The sequence below is a fragment of the Diceros bicornis genome, chromosome 21, assembly GCF_020826845.1.
Source record: "Diceros bicornis minor isolate mBicDic1 chromosome 21, mDicBic1.mat.cur, whole genome shotgun sequence".
Classification (NCBI taxonomy): Eukaryota; Metazoa; Chordata; class Mammalia; order Perissodactyla; family Rhinocerotidae; genus Diceros; species Diceros bicornis.
The window spans coordinates 29,539,645-29,559,003 of record NC_080760.1 but is presented as its reverse complement, the minus strand read 5'-3'; the positions used below and the strand labels follow the sequence as shown (position 1 = coordinate 29,559,003).

The following is a 19,359-nucleotide window of genomic DNA, read 5'->3' as shown; positions in this document are numbered from 1 at the left end:
TATTCTTGTTTTCCAAGAAGTAACAGATCAATATTTTGAAATATTTATTTAAGCCCAAACTAGAAATTAAAAAGAAATGTACTATAATCCATTGTTAAATAGCCTTTGGCCTTCCAAGGCCACATGCCACTACAATATATCATTTACAAATCACTTGTTCCTAGTGATTCTCCCAACAGTGAGGTAGGTGAGGAAGTTGTAACTCTCATCAAACCTAAATGTTGCAAGAGATGAAGTTCAGAAATGTTGTGTTTCACACCAGAACAGGGGGAGTAAGTAATGAAATAAGGCCTCGTCCTCTGTTTTCTGCTCTATGACAGCAAAAGTTACTAAAATGCAGGCCTCTTATTCACTGAAGGTTTCAAGAGTAATTAATTGATTTAGACTTATGAAACTACTGAATAAATTAAAACAAAATATAACAATGTGATGGTGGTCCCCAAATTTTCTCACGTTACAGGGTCCCTTATATAAGGAAAGGTTGGGAACCTCTGCATTATCTCAGTCTTTTCTCACCACTCTTTATGAACAAGTAAACTAGCTAGACTCCTCCCCCTTAAACATGCATACATAAAGGATTAGAGTTGTTGTGGAAACTTAACCTCTATAAATCCAGTAGATTTGGAAATAATATCTCTCACCTAACAAGTTTCTTGTTTAGATGCAGAGATAGAGATGGTAAAACTTGACAAAATAGTTTCACCACTGATGGATGTTTAACAATGGCAAGCTTTGCTAGTTTTATTTTATATCATGAACTTGTTGGCTTTTCTTCATGCCCTAGTTGAGTCCATCCTTTTCTCTGCCGCAGTATGAGTTAGGTAATAGACTAATGATTGCGTAGGTTCTAAATATATGGGTTCTATAATCATTATGAGACAATTCTCATAATTTTGAAGGTTGTTAGGCAAGTTTATTATGCAGATTTTACAATATTAAAATATTGATTTGAATAATTTACATGCTAAAATGTCCTTATTCACACATTATTTAATTTTGACAAATAGTATATTGGTTTGATTTCTTCTACATTAAGTTCTAAAAGAAGAAAATATATTTACTTTCAGGAAAAAGAATGTCTAATGCAATGTGCCATGCTTCATTTGAGTTATTTAAATGTAAATTTTGTATTTCAAACTTCTGTTTGAGTCTGATATGTAGAGTTGAATTTTAAAACAGCAAAAATGCTCATAAATTTCAAAGTTTAAGGCAAATAGTACCATTGACAGAGCAAAAAGAGGTTGTATTTTCATGATGCAGAATATCTAGATAAGAGTTTTAAAAAACAGATATTGTCTTCCACATTTTACTGATACAAAGTAACTTACATAAAGATAAGTAGCTAACAACGGCAGAAGAAAGGCTTGAAACTACATCTCTGACTCCAAATCCTGTACCTTTTCATCAGCTAGACCATTTGCCTTACAATGATTCTTATTCCCTGTGGACACAATGCCAACTTAGAAATATTTGAAAAAATCAAGATGTCTTTTCTCTCTTCCACTGTGGAGCTGATATTCACATTCAATGTGTTGTTGCCAGGCGAATTTTCAAAGTAGCTTATTTTGACAGGGTCTGTTGTTATTTTTAACGATATTGACTGAATTAATATATGATTATATATGATATATATATTAGACTTAATACCTTAGTAATAACCATTCCACTTCTTTCTCTCTCTCTTCCTTTTTTTTTTTTAGTTTTAGCATAGAACCAAACTATGACTTCCTCTATATATATGATGGACCAGACAGTAATAGCCCACTGATTGGAAGTTTTCAAGACAGCAAGTTACCAGAGAGAATAGAGAGCAGCTCAAATACCATGCATTTGGCTTTTCGGAGTGATGGATCTGTTAGTTACACTGGATTTCATTTAGAATATAAAGGTAAACATGAATGTTGATTTTAGCATTGTGATTTAAATTGTGACTATTTTACACAGGAGAATAATTTTGTATTGGCCGTTGTCAATGGTTAGTTATATATGCATTTCTTGATGCAGGCTACCTACAATTCATCCCATAAAAGAGCTCTCACTGTAGGCTTTTCCTATCAGTAAGAAGAAATTAGCATTTCCCTAATTACTACCATAGGAAATGTATCAGGTAAACAAATTAGCAATTAGCGTACTGTGGGAGTTGGCTGAGACCACAAAATATTTTTTAAAAAGCAGTCATTTTTTGGAAGCTGAAGATTCACTCAAATATCTTTATTCAGAGACTACTCTCAGTGATAAGGAGAATAAATTATAGTGATAATTATGTTTCGGAAAATGTCTAAAGATATTTAAATATGTCAATATTCTGAATAAGAAGAATAAAATATAGTGAGAATTATAATATTTAAGCATATTTATGCAAGTATTTAAATGAATCAATATTACAATGCCTATGGATGTTTATAAATATATTTTTCTTAAGTTTTAACTCAATGACTATAAGAACAAGTTCGATCTTAGTTGTTTAAAGTTAAAATTTATTTTTCAATAATTGAATCCATAAAGGACTTACTTATTATACATCTCAAGTTATCAGTTGAGTTCTGAAAATACATACTTTGGAATTGTTACTTACTACTTGGCTTTCTTTTTTTCACTACGAAATACTTCAATAACTGAAAATTATACAGAAAAATAAAACAAACTTCAAAGTATCCACCATCCAACCTGACAGACCTTAACATTGTGTTATATTTGCTTCAGATCTCTTTATTCTTGTCTTAAGAAATATAATATCACATATACAGTTGAAACTCCTATTGCATTTGCCATGGGAACAGGGGTGTATTTCTTCAGAACTACCAAAAGAATTCAAGATAAATTCCACAACTTCACATGGCATGGGTTAAGGAAGGCTTTTTTAGGGAAAGGAAAAATTCACAGGTCAGCAAGATATAGAAGCTTGGAGTCCTCCAATATCTCCATCATTAGTTGGAAATGCATGCAAGGGTCAAGGTACCTGCTGGAAATGGACATGGTGTGGATTTCATTCCAGTGGAAAGATTGAGCCCTCTCTGGATCTCTCATCTTACAGAGCAAAGTAAGAAAATAGCTTTGTTAGTGGGAGAATATACAAGCTGCTTGGAACCAGACAGTGAGGATTTGGTGTGCCAGCTATTTGTTGGAGTTGTCTGCAAATGCTAGCTGTTCCAAACCAGGGAAGCTTAGACTTTGTGTCTGTGGGTTGGGAAGCACTGGTCTTATGGAGAGTTGAACTTGAGCACCATACCAATCTCTCCAACTGGAAGAGGCTCCCCACATCATATGCCAGGACCCAGCAAGCTAGCTATCTAGGCAACCATAATGAGCCCTCAAGGTCATTTTCAGACAGTCCTGTTCTTTTCATGACAGTATCCTCCTAATTCTGAATTTGGTGCTTATCTTTTCCATGTATGTATGCTGGTACCTATTTTTATATTTTCCTTTATGTACACATCTGTCACCCTATTTTCATGAAAAATTTTTATTTCTGTCATGTACATAACCTTGTGAAAATTTTTTTCTCCTTTTACTTTGTTTTTGAGATTTATCAATGATAGAGACATGTAAATTTAGTTCATTAATTTCTTTATGATATTCCATCATATGACTGTATCATAGTTAATTTATAAAGTTTTCTGACAGACACTTAGGTTGTTTCAGTTTTTCACTACCAGAAATGAATCATGATGAAATGAACATTCTTTTACATGCCTTCTTGAACATATTTGTGAGAGTCTAAGAAATCTATAAACCTAGGAGTGGGATTACTGGGTCAAATATCTTGAATCTAACTCCATATTTCCAAATTACTCTTAGAAGAGCTTGTACCAATTTATATTCTCAACAATCAAGAAAGCATATCAGAAACTTTACAAATTTTTAATTGAAATATAATTGACATATAACTTTATATTAGTTTTAGGTGTAAAACAATGATGTAGTATAAGTATATATTGTAAAATGTATATATTGGGTAACATCCATCACCACACATGGTTACACACTTTTTTTCTGGTGATGAGAACTTTTAAGATCTGTTCTCTTAGCAACTTGCAAATATACAATACAGTATTGTTAACTATAGTCACCATGCTTTACATTACATTTCCAGGGCTTATTTATCTTATACCTGGAAGTTTGTACCTTTTGATCACTTTTACCTATTTCACCCATCCCCCCACCCCAGCCTCTGGCAACCACCAATCTGTTCTCTGAGTTTGGTTTGCTTTTTTTTATGTTCCATACGTAAGTGAGATCATACAGTATTTGTCCTTCTCTGTCTTAATTATTTCATTTAGCATTATGCCCTTAAGGTCCATCTGTGTTGTTACAAATGGCAAGATTTCCTTCTTTTTATGGCTGCATAATATTCCATTGTGTGTGTGTGTGTGTGTGTGTGTGTGTATACACCATATTTTCTTTATCCATTCATTCGTTGATGGACGCATAGGTAGTTTCCATATCTTGGGTGTTGTAAATAATGTTGCAATGAACATGGGAGTGCAGATATCTTTGAGATAGTGATTTCAAGAAACTCCACATTTTTAAAAAAACAATGTTCTTGTCGAACTTGAAAGTTGTCCATCTCATGGGTATTAAAATTTATCTCATTGTCATTTTTATTGCCTTTTCTTTAATCACTGTTAAGTTGAGCATCTTTTCCCTAGTTTGCATACTGAAGTTTCCTTTTTGTGAATTACATATTCCTATTATTGCATATTTTTCTAATCAGTTGCCTATTTGTAATTTTATTTATAGGAAATCTTTTTTTGTATTGTGGATATTAATTCTTTATTATCTGTATTGTACTAAAAATCTTTCCATCATTTTTGGCAAGTGATTTCACCTTATTTCTGGTTTCTTTTGCTGTACAAAAGTTTTAAAAATCAATATCAATGTTTAATCTTTCCTTTTTTTTGTGGTCTGTGCTTTTTATGCCTAAAATCCTTCCTTATTATGAGGTCATAAAGGCATTTTCCTAAACTTTTTCTAAAGTTTTAAAGCTTTGCTTTTCACCTTTAATCTCTTTCGTCTAGGTGGAGTTTATTTTTATGTAAGCTAGGAATCCAATTTTATTTTTTCCATACGGATAGTCAATTGTCCTTGTACCATTTATTGACAGATGATGCTACTGCTCTCAAACACTGGGTTTCTATATGTCTGCTTCTAAATTTCTATTATTCCATTGGCCTATTTTTCTATCTCCAGGCCAAGACTTCTCTGAATTTTAAGACTATAGCTTTAAAATAAGTCATGATATGAGGTAGGCGGAATACATCACCTTCTGCTCCAGAATTATCTTATTGTCTATTAACCTTTTGAACTTTTATTTAGATTTTAGAATTAAGCTTGTTCCACCTGTTGAATTTGATTGAGACTGCATTGAATTTATAAATTATTTAGGAATAAACTGAAGTGGGTATGATATTTAATCTTCCCATTTGTTAATATGGCATATCTCTCAATTTACTCATGTTTTCTTCAGTGTCTTTCACTAATGTTTATGATTTTCTTTATAAAAGTTTTCTCATCTAAATCTTAAACGTCATGCAGGTTCCATTGTAATTAAGCGATATTTTTATTCTTAATGATTTTGCTGGTTGTTGCTAAAATGATTTTGCTGGTTGCTGCTAATAATAAGATCACAATGGATTTTGTAATTGCCTAGTATCTAGCAAACTTGCTTAACTCTTTCATTAATTATAATTTTTCTATAGAGTTTTTTGGATTTTCTATGCAAATAGTAACAAATAGTTCTGTTTCTTTCTAGTATGTATGTACTATTTTTTTTTTCTTAGCTTAATGCTCTTGATAGGAACATCAGCACCATGTCAAATTCAAACAGTGATAGCCATCATCCTTGTGTCATTGCTGATTTTAAAGGGAATACATCCAATATTTTGCCTCTAAGAATGATGTTTGCTATTGGTTGGCAGCAATGTTATTAAGGACTCACATTTTTTAACTCATTTTCAGAGACGTTTCAATATTATTTACACATAAAAATCATTTATCTCTATGAGTAAAGAAGTGTTAGCATATCAAGGTTAAGTAATTTGCCCAAAATCATATGGCAGGGCTAAGGTTTGATTCAGAGTGGGCTCCAGAGTCCACACTCTTATGCAAAATGTTATATATATTACCTAGAGATATTCTTTATCAATTATAGGAAGTTTCTTTCCATTCCTGGTTCACTAAAATGGTTTAATCATAAAGGGATTGAATTTTATCAACTGCTTTTTCATCAGCTATTAAAAATATCACATGATTTTCCTTTGTGAAGCTCTTAATGTTGTAAATTATAGTTTTTCTAACCTTAAGACATCTTTACATTCGTAGGATAAAACCAGTTGTTTCATTATTTTTTGTTTTTAATATACTTTGCTGATTTCAGTACACTAACATATTAAATTTCTGTAATTATGGTATATATTGCCATAGATTTATTACCATCTATTAAAAAATGTATCATTGATGTATTACCATAAGATTAGTCTATAATTTTCCTTCCTTATATTGTTCTTGTCTAGTTTTGATCAAGATTATACAACAGAGTAACTTTGGGAGCATTCTCAGTTTTCTAGTATCTAGAATAGTTTGTGTAAGCTAGGGATCAATTGTTTCTTAAACGTTTGCTAGAAGTTCCCTGTAAAAATATGGACTTGGTGATTTGAGGTAGTAGAATTTTAGTTTTTATAAACCTGTGTAGGTTTTTTGCTTTACTAACTCTCCACACATATAGTAAAATTCAAGCTTCTTAAGAGCAAGAACTCTTGTTTATTCACCCCTATATAGTGAGTGCCTTAGAATAGTACCTACACGTGGTAATTGTTTGATAATTATTTAATTGATGGGTTTTGAGCAGCTTAAACAGCTGTTTTCTGTTTTAAATCAAATCATAATTAGAATCATAGAATAATAGCATCATTGAAATGTAAGAAACCTTAGAGATAAGTTTCCGTGCTGTATTTTATAAATGAGAACTTTGCTCTTTAGGAATAGCTACTTACATCTGCAAGTTAACAGGCTTATAGATAAGACGTGTTTAAAAAAGAAAAAAAGAAAGAGAAGTAAACAGTAGAGCTAAGTTTATTGTGAATTAATGTTCAATAAAACATTTCCAGAGATCACAAGGATAAAAGATGCAGGAAGAATGTCACAAATAGTACTATGGTCAGGGCAGATGGTGCTAATTTATTACAGATTTCTTTCTCATGGAAATTGGACTTGGCCTTATAATCCTTTCTCTACATAACATTTCATACTAAATCCATGTAATTACGCACTTAAAATAAATCCTACTTGCCCATATCTCAGTTAAATGTATGTTCATTCTTATTGCCCAGCTTGATCAATTTCCATGTCCCATTATTTCCAAAAACTTAAGATTTATGCTGCCATGGGAAAAGGGCCACATATGCAAACTAAAAAAAAATATATATATATATATAATATTAATTATTTATTATGTATTTATTATAGGTACGATGATTAGCTCTTTTTAATACATTATCTCTCTCCTTCCCATGAGCAGGCACACTTATCAATGCAACAAAAATATTAAACAGCATTATGACGTAGGTATTGCCGTCTCTATTTTACAAATGATGAAATTGAGGATCAGATTGTTAAAATGAGTTGCATAAGACGATATAAATTATTATTACCAATAAGAGTAAAAGCAAATAAAAATATAAGAGTACAGGCAGAGAGAAATAGATAATCCTTCCATGAACTACAGTCCTTCTCCTTGGACCCTACAACTACTCCCCGCCATCCTCAGCTGCTACACAACACCCACTTACACACAATTCCACAAGGTCCTATTTTTATACTCCAGAAGGTATTCCATTATGATGTTAGTACTGAGTTCATGGTACTCCCCAATCTAACCTAATTAATTCTCTGGACTGGTCCTCAAAACCCTCATCCATGGGAAAATTCCATTTCCCAACTCAGGGTCTCCAGGGTCTGTCTTTTCGTATCAGCCTCCCTATTTCCTATCCTATTTCAAAAAATGTTACCTTTTAAATTGTCTAGTTTCTTAAAGCTAATAAAGTGGTCCTTATGTTTATTTCTGCCATAGACAAATTCCTCAACAATTTCCAAGATAAAATGTGCACCGCCAAAATGAATTGACATATATATGGAGGCCTTGGAGAATAAAAGTATTTCCTGTGTCATTTGTATTACATATCATATACCTTGACTTAAGCATTTTGATTTCTGTTAGCACTGAAAAAGTAAAGTTGTTAAGTCCTGACTCACTCTAAATAATGCTATTAGTAGGCCTTCAATTAAAAAGCCATAGGTCCAGCACCTACCTCTACTAGAGCTCACACCAGAGTGTAGTTGCCATTGCTTATGTTCATGTCTATTGCTCCATTTCCTCCTTGAAGATGGATACTGAATCTTATTTTTGTTTGTGTGCAAATACATAGTAGTAGTGCAAACAAAGCACTTGAAGGATGAATCAATGCTATATTCAAACATTACGAAAACACAGACCTGCTAACATGGATTCTGGAAGGAATACAACTTTATTTTTATATAAAGCAAATGGTGACTGTCCTTTTTTGGGTACTGTAGTATTGTAGATACTCCAGTATTGTAGATAATAGTAAATTGGAGTAGAGAAATAGAAGTTTGCAGTGGAGGGGGAGATGTTTTGCTAGTTTGAAAAGAATGTCCCCAGAGTTTAAATAAGGCCTAGTCTCCATTTATCTCATTGTAATTTCAATGAGGTACAGTATTAACAAATTAATAGTTGAGTAAATATTTAGAGTTTAAACAGTGCTCTCATTTGCATTGCTTTAATATTAAGACTATTTTAGATTATAATGTTAAGTATGTCTCAAATATTTATAGTTTTAATATTTATACAAATGTGACTTTGAGTAGTGATTTGTATTATTTTAACAAAATATACTGATTTTGATGGAGAGAGAATATACACAGTTGTGTGCCACTGAAAGGGACCTGCGGCGGCTGGTGCTTTAGCTGGCAGGGAATATCAATTCATAGGCACCAACATGTACGGTGAAAGACTTATCATAGTTGTTTATACATGGTGTAAGTTAGCCACCTGCTCCAAGACCCTTAAAAGTAGCATAAATTACTTCCTAAATTCAAATATCAATTTAAGGTAAGATATATATTTTCACAGAGCAACCTATTACATTTCAACTCTACTTTGAGATATTCAGGGAGCAATCATTGAATTTCCATTACAGCAATATTTTCAAAAATAAAAATGATACATGTATGGTTTGTGTTTATTCTCAAAGGGCGCCCTAGGAGATCTGGCCCTGTGTGAACTCTGCATCTTCCAATAGGGAGGGCCTCTTGGGACTGATTTTGATCAGATGAGGGGACTACAATGCATACACAACTTGAAGGGAGCTCAGCTCTTAGTTGCTGAACTCATGCCAGCAGGTATATGCCTATCCATACCTGTCGACTATTCTGGAAATAACAGGCAGCTGGATATTATATACTCTAGTCACCTCTCAAAAACAAAAATAATATATACCTAATTTTAATTATCCACAGAATGACATCATTCATAATGGTCCCTTCATGAGTGTACACCTATATGTGGGAATAAACTTTGAAGTAAAATCTCTTTCACAATAAAAACATGTATGGAGCTAGCCTTGATGGTCTAGTAGTTAAAGTTTGGTGCTCTCACTGCTTCGGTGGCCTGGGTTCGTTCCCTGGTTGCAGAACCATACCGCTTGTCTGTCAGTTGCCATGCTGTGGCAGTGGCTCATATACAAGAACTAGAAGGACTTACAACTAGAATATATAACCATGTACTGGGGCTTTGGGGAGGAAAAAATGTATATATGTATTTATGGTTCTTCTTAGTCCAGAAAACAAAATTTATGTATAAATTAATCATTAAGTGTGAATTGAACAAGCACTATTTAGTCATCACTATTCTTGGTGTAAAATATAATAAAAACTTTACAATATTATATGCTTTTATTGCACATATGCAATAATTATATGCTTATTATATATATCAATATCTGTATTTTTCATGAATAAAATGGAAACAAGAGCATAGTAAAGCTTTAATTTTTCCAATTGAATCTTCTTCAGGGCACATTTTTCAGCTCTATAATATCAAACGTTTTCATTAAAATAAGCATTGAGGATAGTTTAATTTCCTGCAGAAAAATTCTGAAAAATACATCTTTTGTAAAAATGAATTAAAAAAGCCATAGGTAAGATATAGGCTTTATTGCTTATGCTCACTTCTGTCTTCCAGCAGACATCTTCTAATACACTTTATTTGGAATATAAGGCCAGGAACTTTTTTAGCTAGGATCTGTTCAGTAGGCAAACTACTATTAATTTAATTAATTAATAACATTAATTATTCATTAAAAATAATGCTATCAACTTGTCTGCCTCACCATTATTTTCAAAAACTAAAATCACCTTTTCATCCACTGCCTAGACCTTTATGTAAGGATTTTCCAGGTGTTTTCAAATTTCCAGATGTAATTACTATAGCATCCATGCAAATAAACAAGGGCAGTATTATTCATAGAAAGCTGTTCACCAAGGATTTAAACATAATAGTGGAATAAATGAATCCTCTCAAAATGAGGTTAGCAATATAAAATCGTTGCAGAGGCAATATTTTTAGTTTGTCAACCACATTTCCCTGTCCTCAATAAGTAGGATGTTTGCATTACATATTCGCTGATCTGTCACTGAAACTTTTGGGAAAACTTTAAAAAAGGAAAAAGCAAACTTTTCAAAAGATGAATATTAGGTAGGTAGACTTGTCAAAGGATTAGATTAATTCTTTTAAACAGTAATTTCAATTTCAATCCTTCCTTTTCCCTCAAAGGACTTAGCTCAATTTCAGGAAAGCCAGCTATAAGTGGTAGGTTACCATTCTGCCTAAAAATTACATTGTGTTTTTCTGCTTGTTTAAGGAAATGCTCAATGTGAACTTTTATTCTTAAAAATAAACAAACCAGTCCCTGCAACACTAAAGCCCCATTCTTAGTGACCAGATTGAGTATTCACCCTGAGTGTTCTTTCCTGAAGACAGTGTGTGTGAATATTTTATCTGGGAAGAAATAAAGTTCCTTGGATTGGGAAGCAATTTTTATAGTGAAGTCTGCATGTAATGCATGCCTGTGTGCACGTGCTTGGTAGAAGATCAAGTTATTTAGCTTTGGACTGAAACTCAAGAATCAGCTTTATCCAACTTGCATACTCCAGTACACCTTCTCCCCTTCATGCCCCTCATGTCTCTGTCACCTAGTCAGCTCATTATCTCTCAATGCTCAGTTAAGATGTCAATTCTTCAGGAAGGTTCCTGAATACTTCCCCTTAGCAATACTCATCACAACTGCAAATATTTATTTAATGTAATTCTTTTTTTTTTTGCTGAGGAAGATTCACCCTGAGTTAACATCTGTTGCGAATCTTCCTCTTTTTGTATGTGAGCCACCGCCACAGCATGGCCACTGATGGTGGTGTAGGTCCGGGCTGGGGAACCGAACCCAGGCCACTGAAGTGGAGCATGCTGAACTTAACTACTAGGCCACCAGGGCTGGCCCCTTAATGTAATTCTTAACAGACTGTAAATGCCATGAGGGCCAGAATATTTTCTGATTGTTCGCTGCCATATTTCCAGAGTTATTTGGGTAGTAGGCTCTCAAATATTTGTTGGAAAGAAGGAAGAAAAGAAAGTGGACTTTCTTCATTCCTCTGATATTCTGTTAAAATCATTTAAATGTTTGGTTCCACCATTTCCTCTTTTGAATCGAGAGAAATCTTATGTAGTGTTCTTCCTAAAGCACAAATTTCTCATCATTTCCTATAAACGTTGATGTACTTTGAACTCTGCAAACTTTTATGAATGGAAGAAATATATTTTTACTGTTGCAATTAATCAGATTGTATATATGATAGTAATATAATTTCTGTAATAGCCAAACACCAGGATATTGTTGATTTAAATTCCAGTGATTCCAGAGCCATATCCAAAGATACACCCACCTCTTGACTTCCCATTTACATAAGATAAATTCCAGTGTAGAAATCACCACATTTGTTATCCTGAATTTGTGATGGCCCTTATATTGTACATTTGTGTATTATTTCTTAAGTAATCTATAATAATAATAAAATGGAAATATTAAGGCATTAACCAGATCTGTTAACAACAAAGTGTTCTAGCGCCTATTCCCAAAAATGGGTGAACTTATCTTTCTATTTCTCTACATATTTTCAAAATGTTCTGTCAGTCTCTTTAGTTCACTATTTGGGTGCACAGAAAATAGTTCCTTTGTTGTGAATGGACTTTACTTTTCAAATTGGCTGTTACCATTAGCTTTGAAGGTGCTTAGTTTTGACATAGACTCTCCCTCCAAAAAAATCATGGGTTGGATATTATAAAGATTTTATTGCTATTTTATAATGGGCAGACCTCTGATAGAAGTGTGGGTAATGACTAGAGAAGGTAGGTTAAGAGAAATGGTTTCAGGGAAGAGAAAAAGAGTCTTTTACTTTCATCCTAGTGTTGAAATGAACTGAGCTGAGCATAGGCAGTAGTATCATTTCTATGTTCAGTCACATGGAATGGGTATACGTTATTTGGGGGAAGATCTTTTAAATAGAGAAATAATAAATAAAAAGAATCCGGCTTCTTTTCCAAAATAACTCATTGAAAATATTTATGCATGAATTATAGCACATCATAATTTGCAATAAACTCTAGTACCCTATGTTTGACTATATATATTAGATACTAATTTTAATGAGAAGACCAATGAAGAATTTTATTCTCTTACTAATCAATATGAATTAGCAAAATGGCAGACATGGTTAAGAGCTACTTTGTACTTCGAGCCCTCAAACAGAGGCAGAAAGACTGCTGGTGCTTTCCCTTCCATTTAGAGGTAGAAATGAAGAAATCTTAAAGGTTTCATAGAAAATAGTATTTTAAAATAATTCATTTTATGTCAACACTGTTTTACAGCAAAACTCCGAGAGTCCTGCTTTGATCCAGGCAATATAATGAATGGCACCAGACTTGGAATGGATTATAAATTAGGGTCAACGGTCACCTATTACTGTGATGCTGGCTATGTTCTTCAAGGTTATTCAACACTCACCTGTATCATGGGAGACGATGGAAGACCTGGATGGAATAGAGCCTTACCAAGTTGTCATGGTAAGAAATATTTTCTTGCTGAGTTATTATTGTTAGAAAGAATCAAGAAATGTTTAAAGCCATTTCTGTATTTTTTTTTTTAAATCAACCATGTAACATACAATCTACAAGTGTGGTATAGGCAATGCAGAGATTTTATCAAGGATTTTTAATTTTTTAATTTTTTTTTTTTTGTGAGGAAGATCAGCCCTGAGCTAACATCTGTGCTAATCCTCCTCTTTTTGCTGAAGAAGACTGGCTCTGAGCTAACATCTATTGCCAATCCTCCTCCTTTTTCTCCCCAAAGCCCCAGTAGATAGCTGTATGTCATAGCTGCACATCCTTCTAGTTGCTGTATGTGGGACGCGGCCTCAGCATGGCCGGAGAAGCGGTGCGCTGGCGCACCACGGATCCGAACCCGAGCCGCCAGTAGCGGAGCACGCGCACTTAACTGCTAAGCCACGGGGGCCGGCCCTCAAGGATTTTTAAATTGGATTCAATAAATAAATGGTTTTGGAAAGTGCTTATATTCCCAGGTGTCTCTAAAGCAATGTGCACATTATAGTAGGTGAGCTCCCTGGGAGCAGGGATATTGCCATTCTGTTGATTTGAGTTCAGGACTTAGGGGAGTGCCTGGAAAATGTGAGGTGCTCAGGAAATACTGGCTGAGCAAATGAGGAACAAACACACTGACACATACATTTCAACAAAAGTAGATAAATGCAATCACTTAAATATTATTAAGAATTGTTGATAAATCTTTATCTGAAATAGGGATATAGAAAAATACACATTTCTCCTAAGAATTAGGTTGTCTCAACATGATAACCAAGCCGGAGCTGCTCAGGCAGCTCCAGCAGCACTAGGAAGACTCAAAGACACAGAAAGACGGAGAAAACTAAAATTAGTTTTAGTAATATAATATCACATATGAAAGTTGCCAGATCTGCTACAGCTAAACTTACTACAAGACCAGTGCATCAGATTCAGTTTGACAAAGGATCAGACAATGATCACAGCAGGAGAAGACTTCTGATCCTAGAAAAAGTCATAGGAAAATATATTCAAGGGGAAGAGACTCAATATTTTTGAGATTAAGGCAGTCACTGAGGAGGCATCTGAAACAGAGATAACATCTTCACTTGGGGTGTGGAGTTTGCTAAGCAGTTAGCCTCAGTAAATGAAGAGCCCTTTCAAAATGGTTTTGAAGAGATGATCCAGTGGAGACAAGAGGGGAAACTGTGGGAATCCCCAGTTAACAACGAAGCAGATTTTGATGATGATGATTCAGAATTTCATGAATATATATTTCTAGATAAATATTTGGAGGATTTTCCGAAACAAGAACCAATTTGCCACTTCCTGGAAGTGGTGACCTGAGACCTTTCCAAAAACCCATATCTGAGTGTTAAATAGAAAGTCAAACACAGAGTGATTTAGAAATTATTTTAATGAAAAATGGGACATTTAAAAGAAAGTGACATACAGTTCAATTGTAGACCAGGGAAATTTTTATTTCAAGCTGTTGGAAATGGATATTATAACTAAATAAAATAATTTTATTAGAAATGTATTACTGCATGTTCAAAAACCATACGCTTGTATATAACTCAACGAGGATAGAGATACAGTGAAAAAAAACAGTAAGGAGAGAGAAACAATGATATCACTACGGAAAGTTACCTTAGACTCCCTAGTCAGTTGAATGATCTTAATGCATTGCACAAAATTGAAATGGAGATGAAATCATCTAGGTCAGTTTTTCCAAATTATGGGTCACCACCAGTGAGTCATAAAATCAATTCACTGGGTCGTGACCAGCATTTTTGTAATTGATATAAAGTTGAATACAATAAAATAAAGATAAATAAAAAGAAGAGAAAAACATTGTAATTCAAAGAACACAGTCAGGATAAATATTATTTTGTGAAACTTTTTTCAGTTATAGATAGAGAGATAAATAAATTACAATAAATATACATATACCCGTGTGTGTGTGCGCATGTAGGTGTGTATGCTTGCAGTGATATGAAGTGTATTTCTTACTATGAATTTCAGTGGGAAAAAAACTCCAACAAATCTGATCTGATGGTTAAAAGTATGGATTTTTGGTGTCTCATACACATGGTAATTTTTCCTAGCTGTATAAAGTATTCACTCATTAAAATTATATGTGCGTGATTTCTACATAAGTCATTTAACCTCGTTAGGCTTATTGTTTCTTATCTCTAAAATGGAGATAATTGAAATTCTTTACTTCAAAATGTTGTTATAAGAAATAAAGAAAAGGTAGATATCTACTAAGTGGTCATTCTGTTCATATCAGAACGGCTGGTTAGTTCTTGATTTGAATTGATGGTTTCATCTATCAGAAGATAAAGGGAATAAAAAGAGAAATAGTTACTTTGGATTTAATTCTGCCAAAGAGAAAAAAATAATTGAAGACCTGGAAATTTATAGGAAATTTAAGAGAAAGAATAGAATTTAGAGCCATACAAAAAGGAAATCTGTTTATAGCCAGAAAAACATACTAAACTTAGAAAAGCACTTTTCATAATTTACTGTCAGTAATCACTGAGAAACCGGAAAAATTCTGGGGTCCAGACAAGAAATAACCAAAAATCCTGATGGAGAAAACTCAAAGGATACAGAAAACTATAGATCAAAAGGATAGGTGTTAGTCATGGATAAATAATTAAATGGATGGCTTTCAGTGACTAAGGTGGGAAAGACAGGAGCACCAAAGTATAGCATGCATTCACTAAGAATATGCCTGCCTAAAATAATCCTGTACCTTTCAAATAGGTTTCTATATTGATAGGTCATAGAAATGTCAATTTCAGCATGGAATATGCCCTAATATATACAAGTAAATCATTCTGAATCAAAAATATTTCATGGCATCAGTTATAGCCCAATTAAGTATATTTCATGTTGGTTGAATAGTCATATCTACAGACAATATGGAGGGAAGAATAGATTTGGGTTTAAATCCTCTTACTGTATCTATGACCTGAGGTGAACTGAGCCTTGATTTTTAAGTTTCTAATACTAGATAATAGTTATTATTTCAAAAGGTTATTGTGAAGATTCAATTAATAAACATGACACATACAGAGGAACTTAGTAAGGTTCCTAGCGAATATTGGCATATTAATATATGTGATTTTCAACACAGTGTTCCAAAAGAAGCATAGCACTGGAAAACATGCATTACATTTTTCATTGTGTTATGTTTTAGTCAAACTAGTATATTTCTGTCATTTTAATATAGATAAATCTAATTTATTAATGTTATTATATGGCTACTCATTCACTGACTCCTGAAAATATCATAGGAGTTAGTACAGTATTTTTAAATTTCTTAAGAGAGAATAATTTTTACAATCAAGTTGGATATCGCTAGATTTTTAACCATAATGCCGAGATATTATGGAAATCAATAGCAGTTGCTCAATGCATGCTTTAAGTTATTAGAAAAAAAATTAAGATACATTCATGTTAAAAATATGAGAACTGTTAATTTCTACTATCATGGAGGAGAAAAAAAGCACATGTTTTAGAACTAGATATATTTAACTCTAAACAATGATTTAAAAACAAGAAAAAAGCCTGAGTCAGCTATGTGACCTTATTCAATTTATTATTTTGTATATTAAAGCATGAAATATATTGTGTAATTTGTAAAGTTGTTGGGAGAATTATATTAAATAACATTTAAAGCATTTGGCTCTGTCGCTGTTACTGTCACACAGTAAGGAGAGATTAATACATTTTAGTTTCTTGGTCAAGTTCACACATATCTATGTTTTCCCTTATGGTGATTGTACAGAAATCCAAAATACACAGGACTGGCTGACTTTCAGATTTAATAATTTAATATTTTAAAAGTCAAAATTAGTGTGTAAAGCATGTGCAATAGAGCTAGAAGGGTTTGTTGTTCATAAGGATAAATTCTTTCTAAGATAAATCATATTTTTTATCAAAGCAAAATATTCATGTGATAACTAAGAAAATAATGCAGAATACTTACCATTTAAAGCAATTTAAAACAATGGCCATCTGCCCTATCCTCTTCTATTCTCCTATTCCTCAGCTGAGTCTTCTAATAATTTCTGTTTCTAATTGCTCTAATGGCTCTCTGTGACTCTGCATAACATATGAAGCTCTGTTTCTTGATTTACCAACTCTAGACAATATCTATTGATTCCTAGATATAAAAGATAAAGAGTTATGTTACATCCACAGCTCCTCTCTTCGGTGTTCTAGAGTTATATTATTTTTGGTTACTCTAGTAATTGCCTTTGTTATGTGTTAATTTGCTTATGCCTCTATTTTTAACTTCATCAATGTTTGAGAATCAGGTTGCTAGTCTGTGCTGTTTTTCATGCTAAGTTTTACCTTACGGTAGGAATCCTGACTAAAGTCTCTGAGAACATGAGAAGGAAATTTTGACTCACTGGTACACTTTGCTTTAGAGTATGTACGTAGGGAGTTGGCTATTAGACTGTGATCCCTAAGTGCCAAAATAAGGAAAGCTTTTTATTTTATGTTTTTTCACTAAAAGTAAACACCAACATGACCATACTTTGCAAACTCTTTAAATGCAACCATATTTTGCTTTTTCTTGTAATGTTGCCTTAATCTCACCCTAGAAGACCATAATAAGTTCATGAAGTCTTGGACTACATATTACTTTTCAGCATGCAATTTATTTATACATTAATTTATCCAAGCAGACTCTTAGTAAATATTTTTTAACTTGAACTGAACCATAAGAATTTACAAAGTTTGTCTATTTTAGAAGATAGATTTTTATCATGGTTTAGAATTAAGTATACATTTTAAATCTGAAGAAAATGTTTTTAAGAGTTTATGTTGGACAGGGGGAGATTATATTTGTCAGAAGTAGATCCAAAATGATAGCATCCAGTGGTAAGTCCTGCTCATTGATGAGAAACCCTGCAGTTTATCTCATGAGAATGTCACATATATTAAATGATAGCAGACCAGGATATCTGTACCTGCACAATTCACTTTGTGATCAAAAAAATTGTGTTTGGAAAATAATTTCTTCCCTTCTTATTTTTCATACTTTGAAAAGTATCTGTTGAAACTATGTTACTTTAGTTATCTATAGACATACTGGATTAAAGTTAGAAGTCATATATCACTTTTATCTATAATCTGACTCAATATTAGGTAAAGTTAGTAAAACACAAATAGTTAAAGATTCCATATTTTTCCCATAATATTCATTACTTGATTTATTTCATCTAATGGCATCGCATTTGTTTATATAAATATATCTCTACTCTGATCTAGGGCACCAACCATCTCTTACTTCTTAGCCTCTCTCCTAACTAGTTTCTCTCCTTCCCTTGTTTCCCCATACAGTCTCTTCTGAACACAACAAAGTAATCTTTGAGGCATATGTCAGATTATATCACATATTTACTCAAAATCCACCAGTGGCTCCCTAAATCTGAATAAATGCCAAAGATCTTATAATATGAAGCTCCATTTAATCTGCCTATATGCACCCTGACTTCCCTACTAGTCTCTTTCTCTATTACACTCTGTGGGCCGCAGTGGCCTCACTGATATTTCTTCAAACCACTGCTGATACTTCTGCCTCAGGGCTTTTGCACTCGCTGTCCTTTCTGCCTGAGTGCTTTTTTCCCAGCCCTCTGGCTGGTTAGCTCTCTGACTTCCTTCAGCCATATGATCATTTGTCTTCTTAGTAGAAAAACCATTTCTATTTGCCCTACCTCTACTCCCTAAAGCTCCCATGATGGAATCAATATATCTAAAATTGAAACAATATTCCCTGGGTAAAGATATCTCTGATGTGGTTAAAGCCCTAGTTATTTTAGGGCTTTAGACCTTTGAAACATAAATTATTAAATTTGGGAGTACTGGCCACAGTACCAATACAATATTCTTTTTTTGTTTAATTGAGGTATAAGTGACATATAACATTATATTATTATATATAACATTACATATTAGTTTCAGGTGTACAACACAATGATTCGATAATTGTATACATTGCAAAATGATCACCACAAGTCTAGTTAATATCCATCACCATACATAGTTAGAAAATTTTTTTCTTGTGATGAGGAATTTTAAGATCTATTCTCTTAGCAACTTTCAAATATACAATACAGCATTATTAACTATAGTCA

General features: G+C 33.1%; 1 protein-coding gene and 1 pseudogene across 3 annotated transcripts in view; both read left to right on the top strand.

Moving 5' to 3' along the window:
* Positions 1 to 19,359, top strand: part of CSMD3 (CUB and Sushi multiple domains 3) — a 1,210,091-nt gene that overhangs the window by 940,506 nt on the left and 250,226 nt on the right. For all 3 annotated transcript variants that reach the window (XM_058564813.1, XM_058564812.1, XM_058564811.1), the window contains 2 exons: positions 1,701 to 1,888; positions 12,995 to 13,189. In XM_058564813.1, coding sequence (XP_058420796.1) covers positions 1,701 to 1,888; positions 12,995 to 13,189 — 383 coding nt within the window. The remainder of the gene's footprint in view (positions 1 to 1,700; positions 1,889 to 12,994; positions 13,190 to 19,359) is intronic.
* On the top strand, positions 13,990 to 14,716 carry LOC131419396 (small ribosomal subunit protein mS31-like; annotated as a pseudogene).